Source organism: Pantherophis guttatus, chromosome 2 (genome assembly GCF_059756535.1).
Source record: "Pantherophis guttatus breed Tessera chromosome 2, ASM5975653v1, whole genome shotgun sequence".
NCBI lineage: Eukaryota > Metazoa > Chordata > Lepidosauria > Squamata > Colubridae > Pantherophis > Pantherophis guttatus.
Window position 1 is genome coordinate 201,392,039 of NC_142064.1, and position 24,811 is coordinate 201,416,849.

At 36.6% G+C, this 24,811-nt stretch overlaps 1 protein-coding gene across 2 annotated transcripts in view; it reads left to right on the forward strand.

The window, feature by feature from the left end:
* SGCD (sarcoglycan delta) overlaps nucleotides 1-24,811 on the forward strand; it is a 452,437-nt gene that overhangs the window by 112,564 nt on the left and 315,062 nt on the right. For both annotated transcript variants that reach the window (XM_087887533.1, XM_060688502.2), the window contains exon 2: nucleotides 3,858-3,979. Coding sequence is in view for 1 of the 2 variants with exons in the window: in XM_060688502.2 (XP_060544485.2) it covers nucleotides 3,863-3,979 (117 nt within the window). In the remaining variant the exon portion in view is untranslated. The remainder of the gene's footprint in view (nucleotides 1-3,857; nucleotides 3,980-24,811) is intronic.

A 24,811-nucleotide genomic window follows, 5' to 3' on the forward strand; every position in this document is an offset into this window, starting at 1 on the left:
TGCTGCTGCTACTCCTCAAGGGAAAAAGCTGCAGAAAGAGTTTCTTTGCTTACAGGTTTCCTTTCCTTTACTCTTCAGCCTGGAGTCAAGATAAGGTTTTTAAACAGGTTAGATATTGGAGAGCGGAGGTGGGGAGTTTAGTTTTAGCACCTAAAACTAAACTTAGCTCTCTCTCTTTTTTTTAATTGAAGAAATGTGGCTTTCTGGAGGAGGAAGGAGGTTAAAAGCAAGAGAAAAGTTGTGAGAAGTTCATCCCGAAGCTGCTGCCTCAGCATGCAAGATCTGATTTCCTAAAGGCAAGCAAGAGGCAGGAGAGATTAGCAGTCTTCTGAAGACCAGCTGATCGGCAGCCAACTGATCAGAGCAGAAAGCTCTGAAAGACTAGGGAACGGATCCTTATTTTGCCCCAGAAAGGCAGGGATACCTTGGCAGGAGGAAAGTGACAGAACCAGTAAAGTCAGGCACTCCCAGCATTTTCCTTCTCTATTGTTTCTTGCTGGAGAGACAATCAGCTGTGTCACCCAAGGGGGAGGGAAATGGAACATGGGGTATCTCCGGGGATGGGGGAGGCCTGGGAAGTCCCAAGGAAGGTGCGCTTATGCCTGCACTAGGCCTCCCAGGATCTCCCCCAAACCTGCATCATCCCTGTTCCACTTAGCGACCCACACATTTGATTAACAAATGCACTGGGGAGAGCAGGGATGGCTGGTTGAGGCAGCTTATTTAACATTTGTCCCGACTTGAGATTCTAAGGGCAGGCTCCATTACGGTCGTAACTCAAGGCCTATCTATATTAACTAGCATCTTTTTTATTTTAAAAATTACAGATATCCTAAAGCACTTCCATCTGGGGAAAAAAAACATTGTGAAGACTATTTTTTTAACAATTATGAAGTCTCTGAAATCAGGAAAGAATAAAAGAGTTTGTGTAAGTTTATTAATAGCCGGAGTGGGAAATTAATTTTCCCAAGAGGCCAGATGAGAAACTGGTACAGTTATGGAAGACCATTGCTATAGCCACATCCTCTGCTGCAGTTCTGTCCCTGGCAATGTTCCTGCTCCCCACCGCCAACCTGCCGTCTTCTCCAATGTTGATATCATGTCCCCCTACCATCACCACCCCCTAACATTGTTCCATAGCCAATGCCCCGGGCTGGACACAGGCAGCCAAAGTCTTATTTATAGGATTCATTCATTTCAATGAATGTACATGCATTGTAATACTTGGAAAAGCCCACATTCCAGTCATCCTGCATCTATGTATTATACATGCACTAATTGTAGCTCTTTTATTGTTATGCTTGCTTATCCCTGAGGTAACCATGTGTACAGAAAAACTAACAGGATCTATTGTCTGCTCTCTTATTTAAAGCTTAGGGTACTTTAGTTTTTTTAAGAAAAAGCTTTCAATTTGGGAATATTTATGTACAGGTTCCCTTCCCATGTGCAATAATGATGATGATACTCCCCCCCCCACAATAATTGTCTCTCACAACAATAGTGTCTTTGATTTATCAGGAGCATTATTTTCATTTAAGAGAGTTCCCAGGAGAGAACTTGACTGCAAAGTGAATATCTGAAAGTGTGTACTATAGACATTTCAGCGATAGTTGAACAGTACATCAAGTGACTCCTATCTTTGAGTTATGACTGCTGGCCCAAATAGTTTGTTGCATTGTTAACCTGTACACATTGGCATTAGAACAGAGTGCAATACCTTGAGGTAAGTGTTCCGTGAAATGTAGTAAATGTAAACAGATTAAAAGCACATCAGGGGTAGGTGATGGTGGGCAAATATGGGAGTTATGACCTACTCATAGTTGTAGAAGAGATATGTAATGATTACAACAACACATTATGATTGTGCCTTAGATGTCTAACGGTCATGAAAGCAGTTTGTTGCTATGGCTGAGTTGCTGGGCACACATCCAAGGTCCTGTAGCAGAGAAGTTCTCTAATTCTGCACCACAAACATTTTAAAAGTAATTATAAAAATAATAGTCAGCAGAGTTACTGTCCAGCTGTCTCTTGAACCCCCCCAAGAGATCCTTTGGAGAAATAAAGATGTGCAACTGCTGCTTTGTTCCCGGAACACATCTACGTTTTTAAAGGAAAAGGTTATCAAAATTTCTTTAAATAAAAATGGAAGGAGAATAAGAGAATAAGAATAAGAGGAGAGGGAAAGAAGGAAGAGGAAAGGCTTTGAAGAGAGGGGAAAGAGGGATGGAGAGAGAAAGAGCCCTAGAGGGGAAGTCAATAAGACAATAATAGGGAAAGGGAATACCCAAGAATAGGTGTGACTCCCCAAAGCATTTTCTGTGGGGCCTGTTGGATCATAGTAACACTATTAAATGAAAGCAATAATAACTATTAAATGAAAGCAATAGCCCTAGTAACACTATTAAATGAAAGCAAATGGTAATTAGCTCAGAGGTTTTTTGAGTTTGCCACTCTTACTACTGGGGTGTGTGTGTGTGTGTGTGTGTGTGTGTGTGTGTGTGTGTGTGTTAATGTTTGAACTTTGTTGATTTGGGAATATAGGATTCCAACAACTTAATTTGAATTGTATTATAGCCTTTATTACCACACGTACTGAGTGTACAAGGCACTTGCATTTACAACAGGGAGCATTTTGTTAAAGTGTCACCTAATACAATCGTTCATGGGAAAGACCTTGGGAGATGGAGGGAAAGGATGCTGCCATGGGAAATGTCAGATAAGAGAGAGCATAGCCTGCAGCTGCCTAATAAGCAGAAAAAGAGAATTAGAAGGGACCTTCCCTAACTTCTTAAACTGTAAAAGAAATGGTGGTAGACTTGCAAGATTCTATTAAGGTAGCCTTATAATAAACTTGTATTAGTTGATCTGATTATGTTTCCTATCTGGTTTGCCTGGAAAGGGTGGCACTTAGGCTGTACAGAAAATAATGTATGTTCCTTAATTTAGAACCTAGGCTTGTTTTACATTAACTGGATGTTCCAGTTGATTACTTATGGACATTATTAATTTTGCTGCCTTTTTTGATTGCAGCAATAATGAAAGAATCATCAGCTCACAGCAGCATAAAATATATGAACTGGAATCACTGAATGCATGACAGTTAAGCCTTGAAATGACTGAATCTAGAAATGATGGTGAAGATGATAAATATATGATGTTGCTGAAGAATATTAGTAGTCAGTTAATAGAAATACTAGGTATAAATGAAGAAAGGTATAATTTCCAGGGCAAATTATTGGTTCAGTGTTCTTGTGTTCTTTGCAGGCTTTATATACAGATCTTCTGACGAGTAAACAATTTCGAAGCAATGTTTTACCTTTCAATTCAGCAGCCTTTTTAGTTACTTATTTAGCTGAGACTGAACATTGTTTTTCTGGATTTTATTGCCAATATATTTTAGCAGGGTTTTTTTTTTTTCCTGTGAAGTCTAAAGGCAGGGTTTCAACTCTGTTACCTCGTTTTGAAACCTTTTCAATTTTTTAAAATAGTAATGTCTCCAAACTAAAGCAATAGTAATGAACTGAAAATATTTTTTGATTTTGCTACTCTTCCTTTTCCCTCTCCCTCTCTCTCTGTTTCGTAGCAATAGCTGTATTGGATTATGAAGGGATTTTGCCAACTCGGTGAATGTGTCAGGCTCCTCGGCTCGAACTCAGCAAAAGCTACTGACATGCTCAGCACAACACAGCTCAATAAGAATCTTTATTGCACACTAGACTGATGCCACTTGAAGCAGTCAGTTGCCCTCAGTCCACATGAGACCACAGTCCCCTTTATATCTACTGCAGTTTAAATCCAGTGCTTGCTTTTCCCACCTTTCCAACAGCTTAACGGATATCTTGCTTTGCGTTTCTCAGGTCTGATGCTGATTGTTGACCTAATCAGCATTCCCACTCTAGGAAATTTTGGCACTCAACGTAATTCCCACAGTATGGCTGGAAATCATCCCTCTGTCTGGCAAGTGGCTCAGCACCTCAAAGTAAGTAGAGCTGTGAAGCGCTGGGAACGTGACTGGAAACAGAACTGTTTTCATCTTTTGCTTTACTAATGGGGCTTTTGCTAGCATATAAAGGATACAGAGAATAGTATTCCTCATTAGTATTCCTCCAAATAACAATTGTCAGTGATTTTTGCCAACTGTTGAATGTGACAGAAGCTAAATCAGCCAATGAAAGCAAGGCAGAGGTAAAGTGGCAGCGAAGTAATAAGAGATACGGAATGTACAAAATAACCTTTCAGCCAAATATTAGAGCAGTAGCTGTAAAATGCTTCCCATGATGTTACCATCATTCACTGTAGCTGTAAAATGCTTCCCATGATGTTACCATCATTCACCAGTTGGTTTACAAAACAAGAATAAAGCTTGTGATGATACACATGTGAACAACTCTGGATATATGTACAGTATGTGTGAAAAAAAGGAGACAGTTTGATTTAAGTTTTTATGCCTGTTTCTTTACTTGCTCAGATAATTGGAGCAATCCTAAAGTGCCCCATGAAAACGATGGAATAACAAGACTACCCTTTTGGAAATACTGTGAGAGGAAGTATGGAATGATTTTTAATACTGCAGTAAGGGGTAACAAAGCTAACAGATATTCAAATAAGAAGCTATGTTTCTCTGTCCCAGTTAAAACATGTCATCAAGATCACTATTTGGGACATGTAAAATGTTCTGACTGGCAGATATTTACAGAGATCTCCCAGTCTACTTCAGTTTCAGGACAGGCCAATCTAGTACTAGTAATTTCAGAGGTTGTCTAATATAATTTGAGGTTGGGATTCAGATGGAAAATCCATTAACTGGAGATCTATTCTCCTACACTTTAGGGGAAAAATATACAAACACGAACAATATGATCAGGGTGTCTGTGTGTGTATAAATAAACTGGTATAGATATATATTTAGAAGAATAGAACATCATCTGTAGGGAAACGAGATTTACAAGGGGATCCAATTGCTTAATGACAAAACCAATGCAGGAATTTCTCTTTTAAATTCCAGGGCTTGCAACAAATGCTTATAACAAAATTTGTAGCAACAACAGTTGTTCCAAATTTAGTCACTATGGAAAACATGCATTCCAGATGTCATATAGGAAGGTTGAGATATGTTTCTGCAAAGGAAAGGGGGTCTCTGTGCAAAATAATATGGAACAAAGGATAAAATTAATAATCTTTCATTAAAGGTACAGTGTCTTTGCTATCACTTTTAAGATTCTGTAGCTGGAATGAATAATAGTGTAAACTGTGAGGTAATAAGAAAATTAAAAATGTGTAGAGTTTGTTAATTACAATATTGTAAGCATCATTCACAACAGCATTCCACAAGTTTTTGATGATAATAGAAGTATCCTGATGATCTCTCCCCACCCAAATTTATGCATACATTCAATCTTTTCCCACTCATGGATGTTTTAGCCAGAGTATTATTCTATTTGCTACCATTTAAAACATTTATCCTTAGTGAATTTTCTTTCCTTTTTTTTGCTGTAAGTATTAATTATGGGAAAGTCATAAGATTTGAAATCAATCCAATATTAGCACAATATACAAGGACATCTGGAGAATATTATGCTTTTATTGGATTGGTTCCAAACAAAAACACATGAAAGAAACAGATGAATTTTGTTCGCATCTGATTCCTATTATTACATTACCACTCTCTGGAACAAGTAGCTTGAAATGGGCCTTGGCCATTATATGCAAGGAAGTCATTTTGTAATGCAGAACATTTTGTAAAGTAGATCCAGTTTGATTTAATTGTTAACGCTCTAGTCTAGGCTATAAACCAGGAGACTGGGAGTTTTAGCCTTGCCTTAGGCATGAAAGTGTTGTGTGACTTTGGGTCGTCACTCTGTCATAGCCCAACCCACCTTACAGGATTGTTGTTGTGGGGAAAAGAGAAGAAGGAAAGAGTATTAGATATGTTTACACCTTGACTTCTTCATAAAAATAATAAAGGGATAAAAATTTAAAATCCCATCTGCCAACACATGGCCTGAAGAAATAACTTCAGTGCCATGGATGGGATGGAATTTTACTTTGTTATATGGATCAGTCACTATCATTGGAGACAAGTCAGGTTATGCTGTTTCTAAGTTATAAATTTCAATCTCATTGATACCGTGTTTCCCTGAAAATAAGACCCTGTCTTATATTTTTTTTGAACCCTGAAAAAAGCGCTTAGCCCTATTGCCATGTGCTCAAAAGCCCAATTGGGCTTATATCAGGGGATATCTTATTTTGGGGAAACCATATTTACATATTTATCCATAATATGATTTCCTTTCAAGGTAACATGAATCAAGATATATCTCCATATATTTTAATCCTTGGAAATTACCTTTGTTTCCTTTCTTCTACCATGTCCCAATGCTACTTGACATACTGCCGTCTATTATTTTCCAGTGAGCAGAAGCACACCTATCACATAGCCATTTATGCCTTGTTCAACAAATATCCAGCCCTTATAGGGGCATGGTTTCTTTTGACTATAATTCTCCAGTGTTTCTCGCTATAAAGACTACAAGGCATAAGTGCAATTTTGATCCATATTCGGATGTTAAACTTACACACTGAAATATTCAAAATATAAAAATAGTAAATGTATCTCCTTCTCCTCCATTCTTATATTTTTATTTTAAAAAATGTATTCATGTTTAAAATACTGAATAAAACATTACCATGAGAAAAATTCATGACTTTTAAAATTTACTTTGCTCAAAAGTTACACATGACTCAACTGTTTATCTAGTTGCAGCTTTATCACTTCAAGAAATAACAGACATTAAATCTGTGAAAACAAGAAAAATTCCAATCTTGGGGGCTCTCATATTGAATAGTATAAAGCATTTTTTCTTTTGTTGTTGTTGAAGGTTTATAATGATTCTTTCTTGAATAAAAGGTTGCCATCTTCCTTTAATGTACTTATATAACTCTGATTTGGAAGGTTAATAAAGATTCTGCTGATTGGGCAAGTTAACCAATTTCCTTGTTAAATATTATTGCCAAATTTTTGACAGCAATCCTTGCAGATAGACTGTAGACAGTATTACCTTTCATTGTCCATATGCTGCAATTTGATTTTATAAAAGGCTGATATTCCTCAAATCCTACTATATTATTGATTTATATTTTAGGAACAATTGAAAAAAATGCAATCAGCAGTAGTCTTCCTGGATGTGTAAAAGGTCTTTTTTTTTACAGCGCAGTTGATATTTTGAGAGCAAGTTTTCCCTTTTTTATTAATTGGATTAAAATTCTACTCTTTGGGACAATTTTATTAAAATAGAATTATTTCTATTTCAAGTTACCAAGATATCTCATGGAACTTATCAAGAATGTCCTTTGTCTGTTCTTATGTTTAATTTTATCCTGGTATAATTAAGACAATCAAAGGGCATTTCTGACATAAAAACAGCTAGAGTTGAACCCAATTTTTCATATTGGATGATATATTGTATCTCAGAAATAATTATGTATATTTTAGGAACAACTCCCTAGATATTTTTAATTTACATTATGATAATAGGAGTTCTTAACTTTGCTAACTTCCAGTTTTATCATGGGGCATGTAATTTTTAATTTCTGCATGAAATACAAGTGATCAATTTCCAAAATCACTAAGAATATTTATTGAAACTTAATACATGACTATTGATATAATGGCAGAGCTTTGGTTCTATTTTTAATGAAAGACCTATATTTCTGAGGTGGTCCCTGCTGTATGGAACATCCTTCCTTTGGAGATTAGAATGGCCCCAATCCTGGCCATGTTTCTGAGCCTAGGTTGCTGGCTTTACTATTAACTGGTCAAGCATTTCAGCTACTACCCTGTTTTCCCCAAAATAAGACATCCTCTGATAATAAGCCTAATCGGACTTTTGAGCGCATGGCAATAAGGCCTAGCGCTTATTTCACTGTTCAAAAAAATATAAGTCAGGGTCTTATTTTGGGGAAAACACAGTATGTACTGTATATTTATTTGTTTTATTGTTTCCTATTGTTTGTTTATTCTTTTAAAATGTTTCAGTATTTAATTGTAATATATTTTTTTGAATTGTTACAAAGAGTCATTGATTCAGATGGGCATCTATAGCGAATGAATGAACAAAGAAAGAAACAAACAAATGAATGAATGAATTTCCAGCATTAAAGGCTGCAAAGCATACTTGCAAGTAGCTTGGATGAACATATAATTTTTACCCTTGTTTACATGCTGAATTTAATCTTTTGGATAATAGTTAAATATTATTTTTCTCTCTCTTTCTCTTTTTTTAGGATTTCACGGGCTATTGGGAAATAGATGAGTTTCTTGCCAGTCAGGTTTTTGAATCTCAACGGGAATTGGGGTTCTCCAAAAGTACAGAAAGCAGTATACTCAATTAAAGGAACTTTTCTTTGTCAGTTTGCTCCTAACAGTAATTCAGAAATTGCTGCCAACATAGAAAATGTCTTCAAAAAAAAAATCAAATCTGTGGTTCTTTTTTATCATAATTAAAGATTAAGTGTCTTTAATTATGTATTGTTACTTTATTGTTACAGTGGACATTAGTTGTTTGGATAAGCTTCATAAAAAGAGTTGAATTACCCTATATCAACAAATCAATAGTTACAGTTCTTAAATATTTATGAATAAATGAATTCAACAATATACATTTTCATCTTCATCGGACACCTTAAAAATATTTACAATGGAATGTTAACTTTTTATGGTGTAAGAAGGTCCTTTGTGTATATTATGGACTTGCCCCATTGCTGTCCCGTTACATATTTAACTTCTCTAAGTTTATTAATATGATTTTAGAAACAGCTACATGGTTGAATGTATTACTAAAGTATATGTTTAAAAAATTGTAAGTCATCATGATATGAAGCATTATTAATTTACCAAGTAAGTATATTTCTGATTAGAATAGATATTTCTCTGTACCAGATTAATTTTTTGAATTTTGGCAGATCTATTTTGTCAGAACTGAGCTTCAATTTCATCAAGGCCATATATTATGCCTTTGTATTTATTCAGAAAAAGAAAGAATTGGGTGTCATCTGGTACTTAACTTTTTAAGTAAAAAGTGAACATTTTTAGTTTCCCTTCAGAGTTTCTACCAATGCAACTGATCAATGGCTATTTTTACTTCTTCTTCTTCTTTTTTGCTTAAATGTTAATAGCACTGCATAATATATAGGTAGTACTTGACGTATGATCATAATTGAGTCCAAAATTTCTGTTGCAAAATAAGGCATTAGTGAGTTTTGCCCCATTTTACGACCTTTCTCACTGCAGTTGTTACGTTAATAACATGGTTGGTAAGTGAATCTGGTTCCCCATTGACTTTGCTTGTCAGAAGGTTACAAAAGATGATCACGTGTCTCTGGGCAACCATCATAAATATGAATCAGTTGCCAAGTGTCTGAATTTTGATCACATGACTATGAGGATGTTGCAATGGTCATAAATGTGAAAAATGGTTGTAAGTCATTTTTTCAGTGATAATCCAATTAAAAACAGAAAATTTATACAATTTCTTTTCTAATACTGCCTTATATTTCCAAGTAGTTTATTTTCACATTGATTTGTGTATTTTGTCAATAAAGTTAAATGATTTCTATTCTGCTGAGCAGTGAGAATAATAGTATTTACAGATTAGAATTATAGTTAAAATTATTTTCCTTCCCCCCAACCCAACCCCAGGTCGAAATTGTGATGGATGTAATACTCAAATTTAGAGATATTCCTAGCTTTGCATCTTTTATCATTAAACTCCCTAAATTTACTATGGGTCGAGGTACAATGTAAGTTGATAAATAAAATAAAATCTATAAATGAACATTATTAATTGGTTGAATTTTTAGGAAACAAATACGAACCTCACCAATATGATTAATTGGCCCTCAACACAATTATAAGCCTTATTAATAATGAAAATGCCATTTTATAAATAGGCAGTCACCTTGAAACAGAAGTTGCACATCATAACACATCTTTTCAGATAAAATAACTTTTTGTAGGTTCTAGATTTAAAGTGTATCAAATATTCATTATTGTTTATATTTCCTTAAAAAAATATAACTTATTCACATAACTTTTTTCCCCCTTTTGGAAGCCATTAAACTCCTCAGCCCTCTGCAATGCTGCTTTATTCCACAGCTCCTGCTACAGGATCCTTTTTAAAATACTTGCAGAATATATATTTTATCAAGTAGTAGTATCAGTCCATTTATTTAAAATGGGGGCACACAAGTTAATGTACTCCTGTCACTGTAAAACTATGGTAGTTGTTAATGTCATTATTAGACTCAGTTCTGATATGAGCAGCTGTCCTAAAGCTTTTTCAATCAGATTTCATTAAGTTTCTCCTCCTAACAGAACTATATTATTTCAGAATTATTATTTTGACTTGTGACCATCTATAATGAGAGGAGTTCAATATAACTACTTTTAAGCTGTTCCTCATATGGCTTTTAATGATTCCTAAACTGTTCACTATATCAAGCAAGTGGTTCCAGTCATAAGTCAAACTGTAACTTCATATCCACATTTGGGGGAGGAAAGTCCATTTAATTTATGGAGATATTTGAGTAGACGTCGACAGAATTGAAATGTAAGGCATCTGCTAGCCTACAATTTAGGAATTGTATAGTATGACTAACAGACAGAAAAGCTTTATTGTTGTGGCCCACCAGTGGCCTACACGGATCGTGGCTGATCCCGATGTCGAGGAGGCTGGTGTGATGTCGCGCCAGCAGCCTGCACAGCCGGCACTCGCGTCGGACAGCGAGGAGGCTGAAGAGGGTGTGGTACCAGAGGCAGAGACTCAGCCAGGGCCTTCAGAACCTCCAGAGGCTCCTTCAAGTAGAGATAGCGAAGTGGAGGAGCTTTTCCTCAATGCTCGAGCATGCAGGGCTGCCAAAAGGCAGGAGTGGCTACTCAGGAGGAGGAGATCTCCTTGAGAGTAAGGCTTGAGGATAATTGGCCACTCCCTTAGTCTATTTAAGTCACATGCCGTTAGTAAGTTTCTTGCTGGAAACAACTTGTAATTATCATCAGAGCATTTTTGGAAAAGTCTTATCGTATCTTGTTTTCTGGGCTGGTTGCCAACCTTTGCTGGACTTTGGTTTATTCTTGCTACTTAATAAATTTGATAAGGACCATTGGTGTGTGTCAATATCCTTGGGAATCCAGAGCTGGGGCAGAACATTTATTAGTTATATCCTGTGAGATGACATATGAAAAAGAAGTTATTTCTAAAGAATGAACAGCTTTACAAATGAATTGAGAGGTGGCTTGGGTAAATATTAGTTTCTTCCTCTTTCTCCTTCCTTTGTTTCTTGTCACATAAATTGGTCATGTGATTATCCTTTTGGTTTTGCAGCATGTAGTGTACTTTTGCTCCAATTCTGAAGTTTTGAAGGTTAGCAGAACCAATGCCATGGCCATGTCATGTGGAGGAATTCATTGGAGAAAGTAATTATGTTAGGAAGGGTTCGTGGAAAAAGGACACCAGGCTGTCATAGAACATGTTGGCTGATCACCATCAAAGCTGACACCAGCCAGACCATAAAATAATTCAAACAAGGAGTGCAGGATTGAAAGAGGTGGAGTGCTCTGGCCTCATAGAATCACCGACAATCAAACATGGATGAGTCCATGGATGGATAACATCATCATCAGAGCCAATGCCAAAGTATTTTCTTCCTCGCTTAGGTTCTGTTGAAATGAGCTGATGAGATTTGTCAGTCACACAAAGAGCAAATGATGCCTGAAGAATAATTACAGATTGGTTTTGGTATATCACTTGGAGCAAACAATATAATAATAATAATAATAATAATAATAATAATAATAATAATAATAATAATAATAATAATAATAATAAAATAATTCTCCAGCAGTTCATTTTGCCTGATTAAAAATCAAGGTCTAAAGATGCTAATCTTGAATTACAAAAGGCCAGAAAGTGTACAAACATTTTTAAATGTGTCAAAAAGCATAGCATTTTTTAAAATAAAAGTAGTCTATGGTATGATCATTTGCGTATATAGCATTCTAGTTCAGCAGTCTCCAACCTTTGCAGCTTGGTATCTTGGCTGGGGAGGGCAGAGGGAAACTGGGTTGTACTCAGGGTTGAAATCCAGCAGGTTCTGACAAGTTCTGGAGAACTGGTAATGGAAATTTTGAGCAGTTCGGAGAACTGGCAAATACCACCTCTGGCTGGCCCCAGAGTGGGGTGGGAATGGGGATTTTGCAATATCCTTCCCCTGCCGTGCCCACAAAGCCACACCCACAGACCCAGTAGTAAAAAAAAAATGGATTTCACCACTGGTTGCACGAGCCATGAGATGTGGCCCAGGGGATGGGGACCCCTGTTCTAATTGATAAATGAAAAAAGGTAAAGATCATTTTCTTTTGTTATGATCTTCTCTTCGGATGTATTTATAGTTTCCTAAACTAGTTTTCACCTGCAGTTTTTCCTTGGTGGCTTTCCATCCAAGAACTAACTCTTTATGCTGGAAGAATAAAGAAAGGGTGAATGTCATTCACCCTTTCTAACTTTTTGAGATTAGTCAAGATTCTCTGAAGAGGTTAATTAAGCTTCGCTGTCAGGTTCTTGGACAGTTGACTTCCTTCCTAGGCATGAATCAGAGTCTCCTCATCAAAATTTATGGGCTGTTGTACTTGCAGGTATGGTTACATTTTACTTTGCCTTCATGCTTACATCCCTGTGAAACTATGTCACTGTCTAAGTTGCTTCCCTTCAGATTATTTTGAGTTTGAGTTGTGCTTTTCACTACATCTCTGACCAATTTGGATGCACAATTTTGTGTGCGTGTGGGGGGGGGCAGCTTGATGAACAGGTAGCAGCTGTGGCCTAGAGATTTTGCACGGATTCATCTAGTATGCCAGTGGTGCCTTTTTCCAAATTAGAATGTTGTAGTCAACTCAACAATGGACTAATGTGTTGAATTGTATATGAGGACCATTGAGTAGCTATATGTGGTCAGATATGCAGCAGAGTGGATGATAATGGAAATACCTTGATGTGCTCATGTGACATTACTGCTCTAAAAGCTGCATGGTTGCTCACTGGCTTCCTAGTGCAATTAAAGGTGCTGGTTACCACCTTATATGGCTTTCATGGCATACGGCCAGTTTATTCGATGGATTGCCTATTTCTAATAGTTTCTGCTTAGCCAGTGAAATTTGGCAGAGTGAGTACACTTCAAGTTTCCTTAAATAAACAATGCCTAATGAGATCTTGATTGTATGCCTGGTACCTGCCCTCTAGAACAGCTTCAGAGCTGTTCTTCAGAGATCTGTATAGCTCCTACCCTCTCAGTCCTTTGAGGTAGTCCAGATAAGAAGCACAACCCGAGTACTAACACTATTGTAGGGATACAATAACAGAATTTTGCAAATCTGAAAGCATTTCTCTCCTTTATTTTTTTATTTTCCAGAAAAATAGGTAGGATCCCTTCTGAAATGCTTTGTTGTTGTTAGTTGAGAAGTCATTTCCAACCCATTGCAATTCTATGGACAATGTTCTTCCAGGCCTTCCTGTCCTCTACCATCCCCCAGAGTCCATTTAAGCTCACGCCGACTGCTTCAGTGACTTCATCCAGCCATCTCATTCTCTGTCACCCCCTTCTTCTTTTGCCCTCAATCGTTCTCAGTATTAGGCTCTTTTCCAGTGAGTCCTTCCTTCTAATTAGGTGGTCAAAGTATTTGAGTTTCATCTTTAGAATCTGGCCTTCTAAAGAGCAGTCAGGGTTGATCTTCTCTAGGACTGACCTATTTATTTATTTATTTATTTATTTATTTATTTATTTATTTATTTATTTATTTATTTATTATATTTCTATACTGCCTTTCTCCCATAGGACTCAAGGCAGTGTATAGTCAAGAAAAAATACAGATACACAAACATCATAAAATTGCTAATTAAAATTATTATTATAACATAGTTTGGCCCAATTAAATAGAACCCAAAATTAGATAACATTTTAAAATCATTCACATATTCATATGTTTAGCCCCGCCTTTTGGAACATCAGGGTCTTGAGGGCACGGCGGAAAGCACGGAGATCAGGGATATTTCATATCTCAGGGGGCAGTTCATTCCAAAGGGTTGGAGCCCTCACAGAGAAGGCCGTCCCTCTGGGAGTTGCCAGTCGGCATAATTTGACTGATGGTACCCTGAGTAGTCCCTCCCTGTGAGAACGAACTGGTCGGTGGGAGGCTATTGATGGCAAAAGACGGTCTCGTAGTACCCAGTCCTAAGCCATGGAGCGCTTTAAAGGTGATGACTAACACCTTGAATTGCACCCGGAAGACCACCGGGAGCCAGTGCAGCTCACGTAGGAGAGGGTTACATGGGCGCAATGAGATACGCCCATAATCACCCATGCGGACCAGTTGGAGCCTCCGGGTGCTCTTCAAGGGGAGCCCCATGTAGAGAGCATTACAGTAGTCCATATGGGAGGTGACTAGGGCATGAGTGACCGTGCGCAAGGCGTCCCGATCCAGAAAGGGACACAACTGGCAGATCAGGCGAACCTGATAAAAGGCCCCCCTGGCCACAGCCGTCAAATGCTCTTCTAAAGATAGCTGTGAATCCAGGAGGACACCCAAGTTGAGGGCCCTCTCTGTGGGGAGCAAGGTCTCATCCCCAATTGTCAGTGATGGTACCAGCTGACTATACTGGGATGCCGGAAGCCACAGCCACTCGGTCTTGGAGGGGTTAAGTCTGAGCCTGTTTCTCCCCATCCAGATCTGCACGGCCTCCAGGCAATGGGACATCACAGTAAGGGCATCGTTGGGGTGGTCTGGGGTGGAGATGTATAGCAGTGTGTCATCAGTCTACTGGTGAACACTCACCCCGAAACCATGGATGATATCGGCTAGCGGTTTTACATAAATGTTGAACAGAAGGGGTGAGAGGACTGACCCTTGTGGCACCCCACAAATAAGGTGCCTCGAGGTCGACCTCTGCCCCCCTGCCAACACAAACTGCGAACAGTGAGAGAGGAAGGAGGAGAACTACCGAAGTATGGTGGCCTCTATTCCTGACTTCTCCAGACGGTGCAGTAAGATACCATGGTCAATGGTATCAAAAGCCGCTGAGAGATCTAATAGGACCAGGATAGAGTAGCAACCTCTGTCCCGAGCCCTCCAGAGATCATCAACCAATGCGACCAATGCCATTTCCGTGCTGTATCGTGACCTGAAGCCCGACTGGAACGGATCCAGATAGACAACTTCATCCAGGTATCGGGGTAGTTGTCGCGCCACCACACTCTCAACAACCTTCGCAACAAAGCAAAGATTGGAGACTGGACGATAATTTGATAATATAGCCGGGTCCACCTTGCATCTTTTGATCACCTTGCAGTCGAAGGGACTCACAGGAGTCTTTTCCAGCACCATAGTTCAAAGGCTTCAACTCATTCATTTTTCTTCTTGGGATGAGATACCTTTTGCATTACAGTTGACTAGTCTGTGACTATTCATTATGTCTCTCAATGTCATTCCCATATACTATCACAGTGTATGATGATTCTGAAAAATCACTGAAAACCTTGCTGTTTTCCTGGACCTTGGGATAGGTGGCTGATGAACTCCTATAGAACTTTGCACTCTTGTGGATTTTTTTTTTGTTCTTTTATTTTATTGTTCTACCTTTTTATATCATATAAGTACTGAAAGTCATTGGGAGTTGAGCATTCCTTAAGTCATGCATACCAAGGGCATGGTATTTTCTGTAATATAAAGCTGAAAATGATATTTCCAGTTTCTAGAAGTGATATGAAGCTGAAAATGAAATTAGCTCCTTCAGTGGCCTGTCTCAGAAGTAAGAACTCTTAGTAACTGTTCTTTTCAGTATAGTTGAAAGAAGAGAAGGGAGTCTGTGGATTGCAATCAGTAAATAATTCACAAAGGACAGACATGAGGGAAACCAACCACCCAGAATAAAGCCATGGCAGACCACTTCTGTATTGATGAAAAAAAGGAGTAGAGATAGCCGTAATGTTTAAAAGAATGTGAATATCAGAGTATGAGATCCTCACCCCAGTTGGAAAGTATTCTTTAAGGAAAAGCATCAGACTTTCAAACTAGATCTGGAGATAATAACATAGTATCAAAGCTAGTATCAAAGTTACTAGTATCAAAGCTACTAGGAAATCTGGTCACAACAGTCAGTATTGAAACAACAATATATTACTGAAATATAAAATGTGATGAACTTGAAATGATCAAAGCAAAGTTAACAGGGGGTGCTTAAGAATAAGTGAATTTAGACAGACTTGAATATATTATTCTAACTCAGAGGATCAGATGATATGCTACTCAGGAGTCCATGTGAAATATCAAAATTTAATACAGAACTACTAATGTGGGATTGTAAGATAAAAGTTGGAGAAATGGAAGACCCTATAATTACAAGATATATTTTATGTAAATACAATATTACAGGAGGTATGTTAATTGTGTTTTTCTAAAATATTTCTGTTTATTGCTAATATGTCTTACAAGCAATGTAAATACAGATACTAGACATAAATGTTCACAACTGAATAACATAGATTCAAAAAGACCACATAATAGAAAACCAGGAAAAGAGGAATGCAATTAAATTAATTTCCAGGTGCAGAATGCAGAAATAGTGATAGCTGCTGTACTGGAAAATTAAAGGCAAAGATATGCCAATAAAATAAGACCATATTAACATACAATCAGATGATAACATCAATCTAAGAAAAGACTTAGCAGAGGTAATTATGTAAAATAAATCAGAGAAACTATGGGACAAATTAAACAATATTACGAAAACTGAAGCAGAAAAAATATGCCCAGATTTCAGATAGGGAAAATTCCAAATGGCTTTCTGGATCATTATAGTCACAGAAAGATAGAACTTTAAAATCTTAGACCCCATGAAGAAAATACAGTAAGTGAACACAGATTTCTAGTATCAAGTAAGGCACATGAAAAATAGTTCAATGAAGAAAGTCAATAGGGGAATATAAATAAAGGAAAAGAAAAAAATATTTTCAAGAAAAACTGTATAGCTAAGATAAAAACTTTTAACAGTAATCACAGAATTGATTTGATAAAGGCCTGGGGTAAAGGAATATTTGAAGACAATGAAACATTTTGTAAATAGATTAAAGAATGACAAAAACTTGTGTAGAGAGATAATACATTGGGGGACCAATTTCATTAGATGGTGATGTATGAGAGACAATAGGCCAACTGTCAGACAGAGACAAAACACCAATGAACTGTTTAAAGTTGCAAGACAAGAGGCAATAAAGAATTAACTGGTCCATGTCAACAAATATCCAACAAATTCTGTGACCTAGAGAATGGAAAAGACCAGTTAATATACCTATATTGAACAGGGGAAATACAAAAGCAAAGGCACAATTATTAAAAGAATTATACTAATCCTCCACACAAGCAAAATTTTGCATAAGCTCTTACAAAGAGGAATACAGCCATTCATGCACAGAAAAGCTAAATGAACTGGTGGATATCATAACTGGCATAGAAACATGAGATCACTCAGCTAGCCAAAAATGAATAAAAGGTCTGAAGAAGAAAAACACAAAAAGGTGTATTACTTTCCTTCACTGGAAAGCAAGCCCTTCAATTGTGTACATAATGCCAGAATGAGGAAGATGCTTAGGCTATTGGGTGTATCTAAATTGATTTTCTCAGGGAATGATCATCAAGCAGAAACTCACATATTTTGAACATGAGTAGGAAAATTCAATGTGTAAAATGAAAGAAGGAAAAGAAAATGGATATGTTTAGACATTATGGACAGCTCTTTAATATGACTATTACCCAAGTTTATGCTCTAACTACTGTTGGAAGAGAACATGAGGTTGATAAGTTTCATGGACAAATTCAATGTGAAGTTTACAAAACATGCAATTAGCAAAAATCAGTATAGATTTGCTATGAACAAATTAGTTCAGACTAACGATATCTTCTCTTCTGTTAAAGTTACTAGCTTAGTAGATCAGTGAAATGCTATTCTGACATAATATACCTGGACTTCAGCAAGTCTTCAATGATATTTTTCTCATAAAGTGGCAAAATCTGGGCTAGATCAGAGCAAATATATATGGTCTCAATACAGCTAGCAAAAATATAGATTGATATCTATTTATTATATGTCAGGAAACTTCAAAACAGTGAACCGGCAAAGGATAGGCAAAAGTAGGAAGCAATATATGGTACACAAATAACAGACAAGTGTTTATATTAAGTATAGATTTATCTATGTCAAAAGGGACAAAGTTTTCCAGAGCCACAGGAAATAGTATTTGAGTATGTAGCATGAATAGTTTTAAAATAAGTGATTTTTGGTTATTCCAGCTTTAAATCTTTAAATGTACACAATAGCTGAAAATAGAGATGAATCAGATGAACCCACTTGCATTCTGAAACAAGAAGGAAACAATTTGGTGGAGAGTGATACTCTATCCAACTCTATTCCCCTAAGTAATAACCGTTTCAAAATAGAAGTGAAATGTATTAATATATTCAAATTATAAAAGGGAGGTTTACTTTGACTATTTGTTGCTTTCTGCTTTCCTTGAGCCTTCTGTTAATTCATTTGCCATTTGGTGACTGCAGTAGCTTTTCAAAGTCCAGGCTTCAGATGCAATCAAAAAGTGTTTTGAAAAGCTAAATATTGCACTCCAGATGCTGTTGGAATGCCTTTTAGTAGCTTTGAGAGCAATTTTTCTCCAAGGACGACACTTACCTCTAAGAATAACTGATCCATGACTGCAAAAGCTGCTTGTCTTTTGGTATCCTTTGGAACTGTTGGGAGGAGGGAATAACTTATTTTTAGTGTTGCTAAGGATTGATGCTTTCTTTTCCATTTCTCTCTGGTTTTTTAGAAGAGTTAATCCATTGTTTTCAGGAATTTGCCAAAACTTATTAAGTTCCTATAACATCTTTACTTCTGAAGTAATTACTACTCATGATTTTTGCAATTAATTTGAATAGTATGTTAACTTCCCTAAGAGAAAGGTAGACATTAAATATCAGGGATAGAGTGCAGAACTGCAAAGTCCATTTCAACTTCCAAATTATTCCAAGGAACATCTGCAAGTTTTACTAGTGAAGACTGATCTATGTGGAATTGCTAGTCTATCAATCATTTGCTTTTCATGAGGCATTATTGTCATTCTTATTATCTCCATGAATCTTTCACTATTTATCAGACTGTTGAAGATCTTACTTTTTCAGAACCCCCCCCCCAAAAAAAACCATTAAACAAATTTAGATAGCCACCCAACTCACACACAGGGAGTCCAGGTGGCATATAATATTAAAAATCCACAGTTAAAAGTTCCAATTTAACTCCCCATCTCATGGTGATGACCACAGAATCAAAGAAGCCAATTGATCAGCCATAAACGGGGTCCCTAACCTCCTGACAAAACCATGTCTTCAAGCACTTGAGGAAATGCAACAAAGTAGGAGCCAATCTTAATTTTGGAAAAAATGATGCTCCAAAGGAGGAAGCTAACACAGAGAAGAAGAACCTTTTCCCATCAGAAGTATTTCCTTGACAGTTACGACCCCCACAGAGCTATCTTCCTACTGTGGTGGGTTTTGTAACTGTAATTGGGGAGAGGCGGACCATCAAATAACCTGGTCCCAAGCAGGTTCTACTTACCTTTACTACCGGTTCGCAACGGGATCGCGCATACACACTTGCTTTGCTAGCACACACATCTTGCGCGCATGCAATGACGACATCCGGGGCGGTAGCTGGGGCCTCCCGCCGGTTTCTTGTGAACCGGTCTGAAATGGGGGCAACCCGTCACTGGTCCCAAGCCATATAAGGATTTAAAGAAAATATTGCTTTAATTTAATTATGTATTTGCTTAATGCTATCCTCCCATTTTTTTCAGTGCTGGATTTTTGACCTTGAACCTCTTGAACCTTTTGAAGCAAGTTCACTTTGTAATGGAGGAGTCTATATGTAGCTCAAAGTTGAATAATTGGGTTCTTAGCATTTTCTGAGCTTGCTGTTCTTCTTGCAGTTGTTTTATCATCAGGCTAGGTAATTGAGGGAGTTACCTAAATTGGTAATAAAACATCTGCAAGAAGAGAGGTAAGCTCAGAGAACACTAATAGCTCAAGCTCCCCTTTTTCCAACACATGTAAAATGTTATAATTCAAATAAACAGATATATTTTCACAAAATAAAGTACCATTTAATTAATCCTGCAGTGTAACCACTCTAGGATGCATTTTTAATGAGGGAGATTGTTTCTGATTATTTATATTTTAATTGTTGTGACTAAAACAGTTTATTTTTGTTTTGGTATTTTAATTTAAATGGCATTTTGTTAATCTTTTATTTTAAAACTCTTAAATGAGCATTAAACAAATAAAATAGTTGATTGAATGGAGCTCACAGTAATAGATATATGGAATGCTTGCTGAGGCTCCTTTGATTCCTTAAATGAGCTGGATGTTCTCCTTCCTCCATAGTAATTCTGCCACATCCAGCAGTGGAGATGAACAAAGAGATGAAAAAAATGTAATGATCCTGACAATGTGGAAATCAAATGAAAGGCAACTTATATATAAAAAACAGGAACATTATTAGTATTTGAAATAGCATCTAGAATCAGCCCTTTTCAAAAGAATTTGCACTAGCAAAAACACTTTATCTCCAACATCCATCTGAATTAGGAAGGGTCTTTTTTGTTTCAGTTACACAAAAAAGCCAAAGTTCCTATTTTCACATGAACTGCCTTATGACTAATATTGACTTATGATTTATTAACCTTAACTTATAATAAGAAAGCTCTCTCTCTCTGTGTATATCCTCAAATCAGTTTTGCTTCCTGGCAACTGCCTGGACTAATTTTTTTGGCAGGATTTTGAAAGGGTTTGTCATTGTCTACTTCAGGTGGGACTAGAATTCATAGTCTTCTGGTTTTTAGCCTGATGCCTTAACCACTAGACCAAACTGGCTCTAATAATAATATAATTAGTATGATTCTTGGAGCAAATAGACCCATCAATTGTTGACTTATTGTTTTTTTTATTAAAAAGTTTTTTATTTTGAATACATTAAAAACAAACACAAAACAAACAACACATATATACAAATCATTTTTCCATTATTAACAGTTTGTTTAAGGTGATCCTTTCTTATTATTTACATATATTCTAACTTTATCTTAATCTATTTAAATCTAATTTCCTTTGTGTCAACTTCTCTTTACTTTGATTTTCAACACATACAATCCAAAAATAAGCAATAGAGTATTATTTCTGTTCCCCCCTTTTCCCCCTTTATTCCTTTTTTTCGTTTTTCTTTTATCACACCAATCATGCCATATAAACCATTCTCTATAGTAATCTGAGTCCTCTCTTTCCTTAAGTTCCTTTGTAAGCTTGTCCATCTCTGCGCATTCGAGGATTTTTTTGATTAAATCCTCTTCTGTTGGTGGATATTTCTTCTTCCAGTTTTGTGCATATATTATGCGGGGTGCAGTTAATATATGTAATATTAAATATTGAATTTCTTTTGTATAGTTTTCTGTTGGAATCCCTAATAAGAATTGCTCTGGCTCTCCCTTTACAGGTTTCTGTATTATATCCTCTAATAGTTTTTTAACTTTAGTCCAAAATTGTTTTGCCACCAGACACGTCCACCAGAGGTGATAGTATGTTCCATAATTATTCTTGCATTTCCAACATTTCTTATTGTTTTTCAATCACAATGTACTGCTAAAATCTATTGGTCTCCAACTTGGGGCATTTTTGAAGGAGTCAAAAAAAGTCAAGACACGTAAAAAAGAGTTGGGGCTTAAATCACACAGTTTCAGCAGACATCTTGATTTTTTTTGAGCCATCACCCATGAATGCTCCTTGCCTTCAGCCCTGGGCAATTTGGTCAAGGATGGAAGATTCTGCTTCTACCAGAAAGAACAGTTTGTCTGAGTTTTCCCTAAGAGAAAATTTGTAAGAAGAAAATATTTTATGCCTAATGTTTAGACAAATTATCCTCTATCAAAGCCCTGCAGATACACTTGAAATAGCTTGCAGATGCCCAAAAAAAATGTCTCAAGAAGTTGTGCTTTACCGCACATCCAGTTGTTATAATCTGAAGCATCTCACAAATATTCGTTTTTCAGTCTCTTATTATTCCACAATATATTAGTCATGACATAAAAATTTGGCAGATATGTAACCGTCCCCCCATCATTGCATGTTGTTTATCGAATCCAAGAATGTGTTTGGGTGTGTGTGTAGTATATATGGTAACATATTTTTACAGAAATGACAGAAAATGCATTGTACTCGGCTTTTTAAAAAACAGCACTGATGGAGAGGAACATTGTGACAGGAAGGTCATGTTTTCACTCTTTTAAAAAATACAAACTATTCAAACACTGGAAGAGGTAAAAGTAACATCTTTTTTTAAAAAAAAGCTTTCTCAAGGGATGAAGGAGCTAAGCTTTGAGAACTATTTAAAAAAAAATTCATAAAATAAACCCTATAAGGCTTGCATTTTTGTAGATCTTTTCCACTGTCATGAGCAGCAATCAGGAATGCTAGATAAGGAGAGGAAGAAATGCTATGCTTTGAAAATGTAATTTCCATGCAAGCTTGGGAAAACAGGATTGGATCTTCAGAAATAGCTTATAACAGCTTCACGTTCTCTCTTAAAATAACCCTGATGTGAAAATATTCAAATTCAGGCTCAGATATTTTCAGTTTGGCATTGTGCTTCAGGTAGGTTTCTAAGGTAGGTTTTTCCATTGTGAGAGGCTCAGTTTATTCACAAAACCAATTTTGAAACTATTTTTAAACTGAGATTATCATAATGTAAGCTTTTCAAGGATAAACTGGGCAATGTTAAATCTTTGGCCCAATATTTCCCATACATGCCTTGCAGCATTAAGGGCATGTATTGAAACCAATTTCAACAGAAAGAGTGTTTGTTAAGATTTAAATGGGTTGAGATAATTACTTTCAAACTAAGCCCCCAAATTCCAAGTTCCTTATTCCAGACAATAATAGATGTTCAGCTAAATGCCCAGAGGTAAACTTGAACGTGTGAAAACTAAATTTACCTTTCCCAACAGGTAATGGTAATAAGTGCAATTAAAATTATCTGGATATTTTGCCAAGCAGATGTATTCAGTATCATGCAAATTCTCTTTAAAAGCTCTTTAAGAGCCATGGTAGTGCAGGGGTTAGAATTTATTTATTTATTTATTTTTTGGTTCGATTTATATGCCGCCCTTCTCCGGAGACTCAGGGCGGCTTACAATGCGTTAAGCAATAGCCTTCATACTTTTGTATATACCTGCTTAGTAGGGCTTTCAGCCCCCCTAAGCAGTGTTCTTTTTTATACAAAGTCAGTTTATTGCCCCCAACAATCCGGGTCCTCATTTTACCTACCTCGGAAGGATAGAAGGCTGAGTCAACCTTGAGCCTGGTGATATTTGAACTCGCAGTAATTGCAGGCAGCTGGCAGCTAAGTGCTACTTAACAGCACTTTAGTCCGCTGCACCACCAAGGCTCTTGTACAGTACTGCAGGCTACTTCTACTGACTACTGGCTGCCTGCAATTTGGCAGATCAAATCTCACAGGCTCAGCCTTTCATCCTTCCGAGATAGGTAAAATGAGGGCCCAGATTGTTGTTTGGGAGCAATATGCTGACTCTGTAAACCGCTTAGAAAGGGCTGTAAAGCACTGTGAAGTGGCATGTAAGTCTAAGTGCTATTGCCACGTGTTATTGCTACATGTATTATCATAATGCCTCTCCAGTGCTTCTGCATGTGACAGAAAATTTGAACAAGAATTCATAAAAAAGGGAGCGAGAAAATTCCATATTGATAATTTTTCCAAGCAGAGAATACATCATACTTACATTCAAGATGATGTTTGAGACTGCAGTGTCAGATGTGAGCTTTTTAAGAAGTCAGGCAACTGTATGATCAGCAAAATGAATTCACCATAGTTCCATCTTATTATATAGGACTTCAGTTGGTTTTCATGTGTTTCAAATACAATGTTCTGCTATTTTTTTTTTAATATAAGGAAGACTTCAACTGCCAGGATTTATCCAAGTTTTTCTTTGCTGTTGATCTCTGTCTTTTTCTGTCTTCTCTGCACAATTTTCATGTTATAGCACAGTTGCTGGTCCTTAAAAGTGCTATTGTATTTAGTCCCCTAAACTATTTTAAAGCTTTTTTTTCCATTAATTTGATTTTCCTTGAAGCCAGCTAAAGTGCCTCCTACAGTGAATATTCTACACATTAACCTTCTAAGAGAGTATGGAAAAAATTTTTATACTTAGAATCTATTCTGACCTATGCTTCTTAGTTATTTTCAAAATACGATATTAATATAGTTATGTGCCTAGCTTTAAAAAAAAGGTTAAAGGGTTACTCAGTTATAAATTGTTATAAACTGTTAAAATGGCCTTAAAATCCATTAGTAAGATGAGGATTTGAGAGGTCAGGACTAAATTATATAAAATATAATTGTGACATGGTAGGTTGATGATATAAGACTGTTCAAGAAAGAAAAGATTCAAATCAATGCGTGTGTGGTAAACAACCCATAAAATTTCTGAAAGCCTGGAAAAACAGTTTGATGGTAATACTGATGGCAGTAAGCTAAGAGGTACAATTTATTTATTTACTTTTCTATCGAAAAATATAGTTACGTCAGTCTTTTCATGAGAATATTTTATTCTGAGTGAAAATTACATAGTTGTTTTCCTTCATTTTAAATATTTCTCA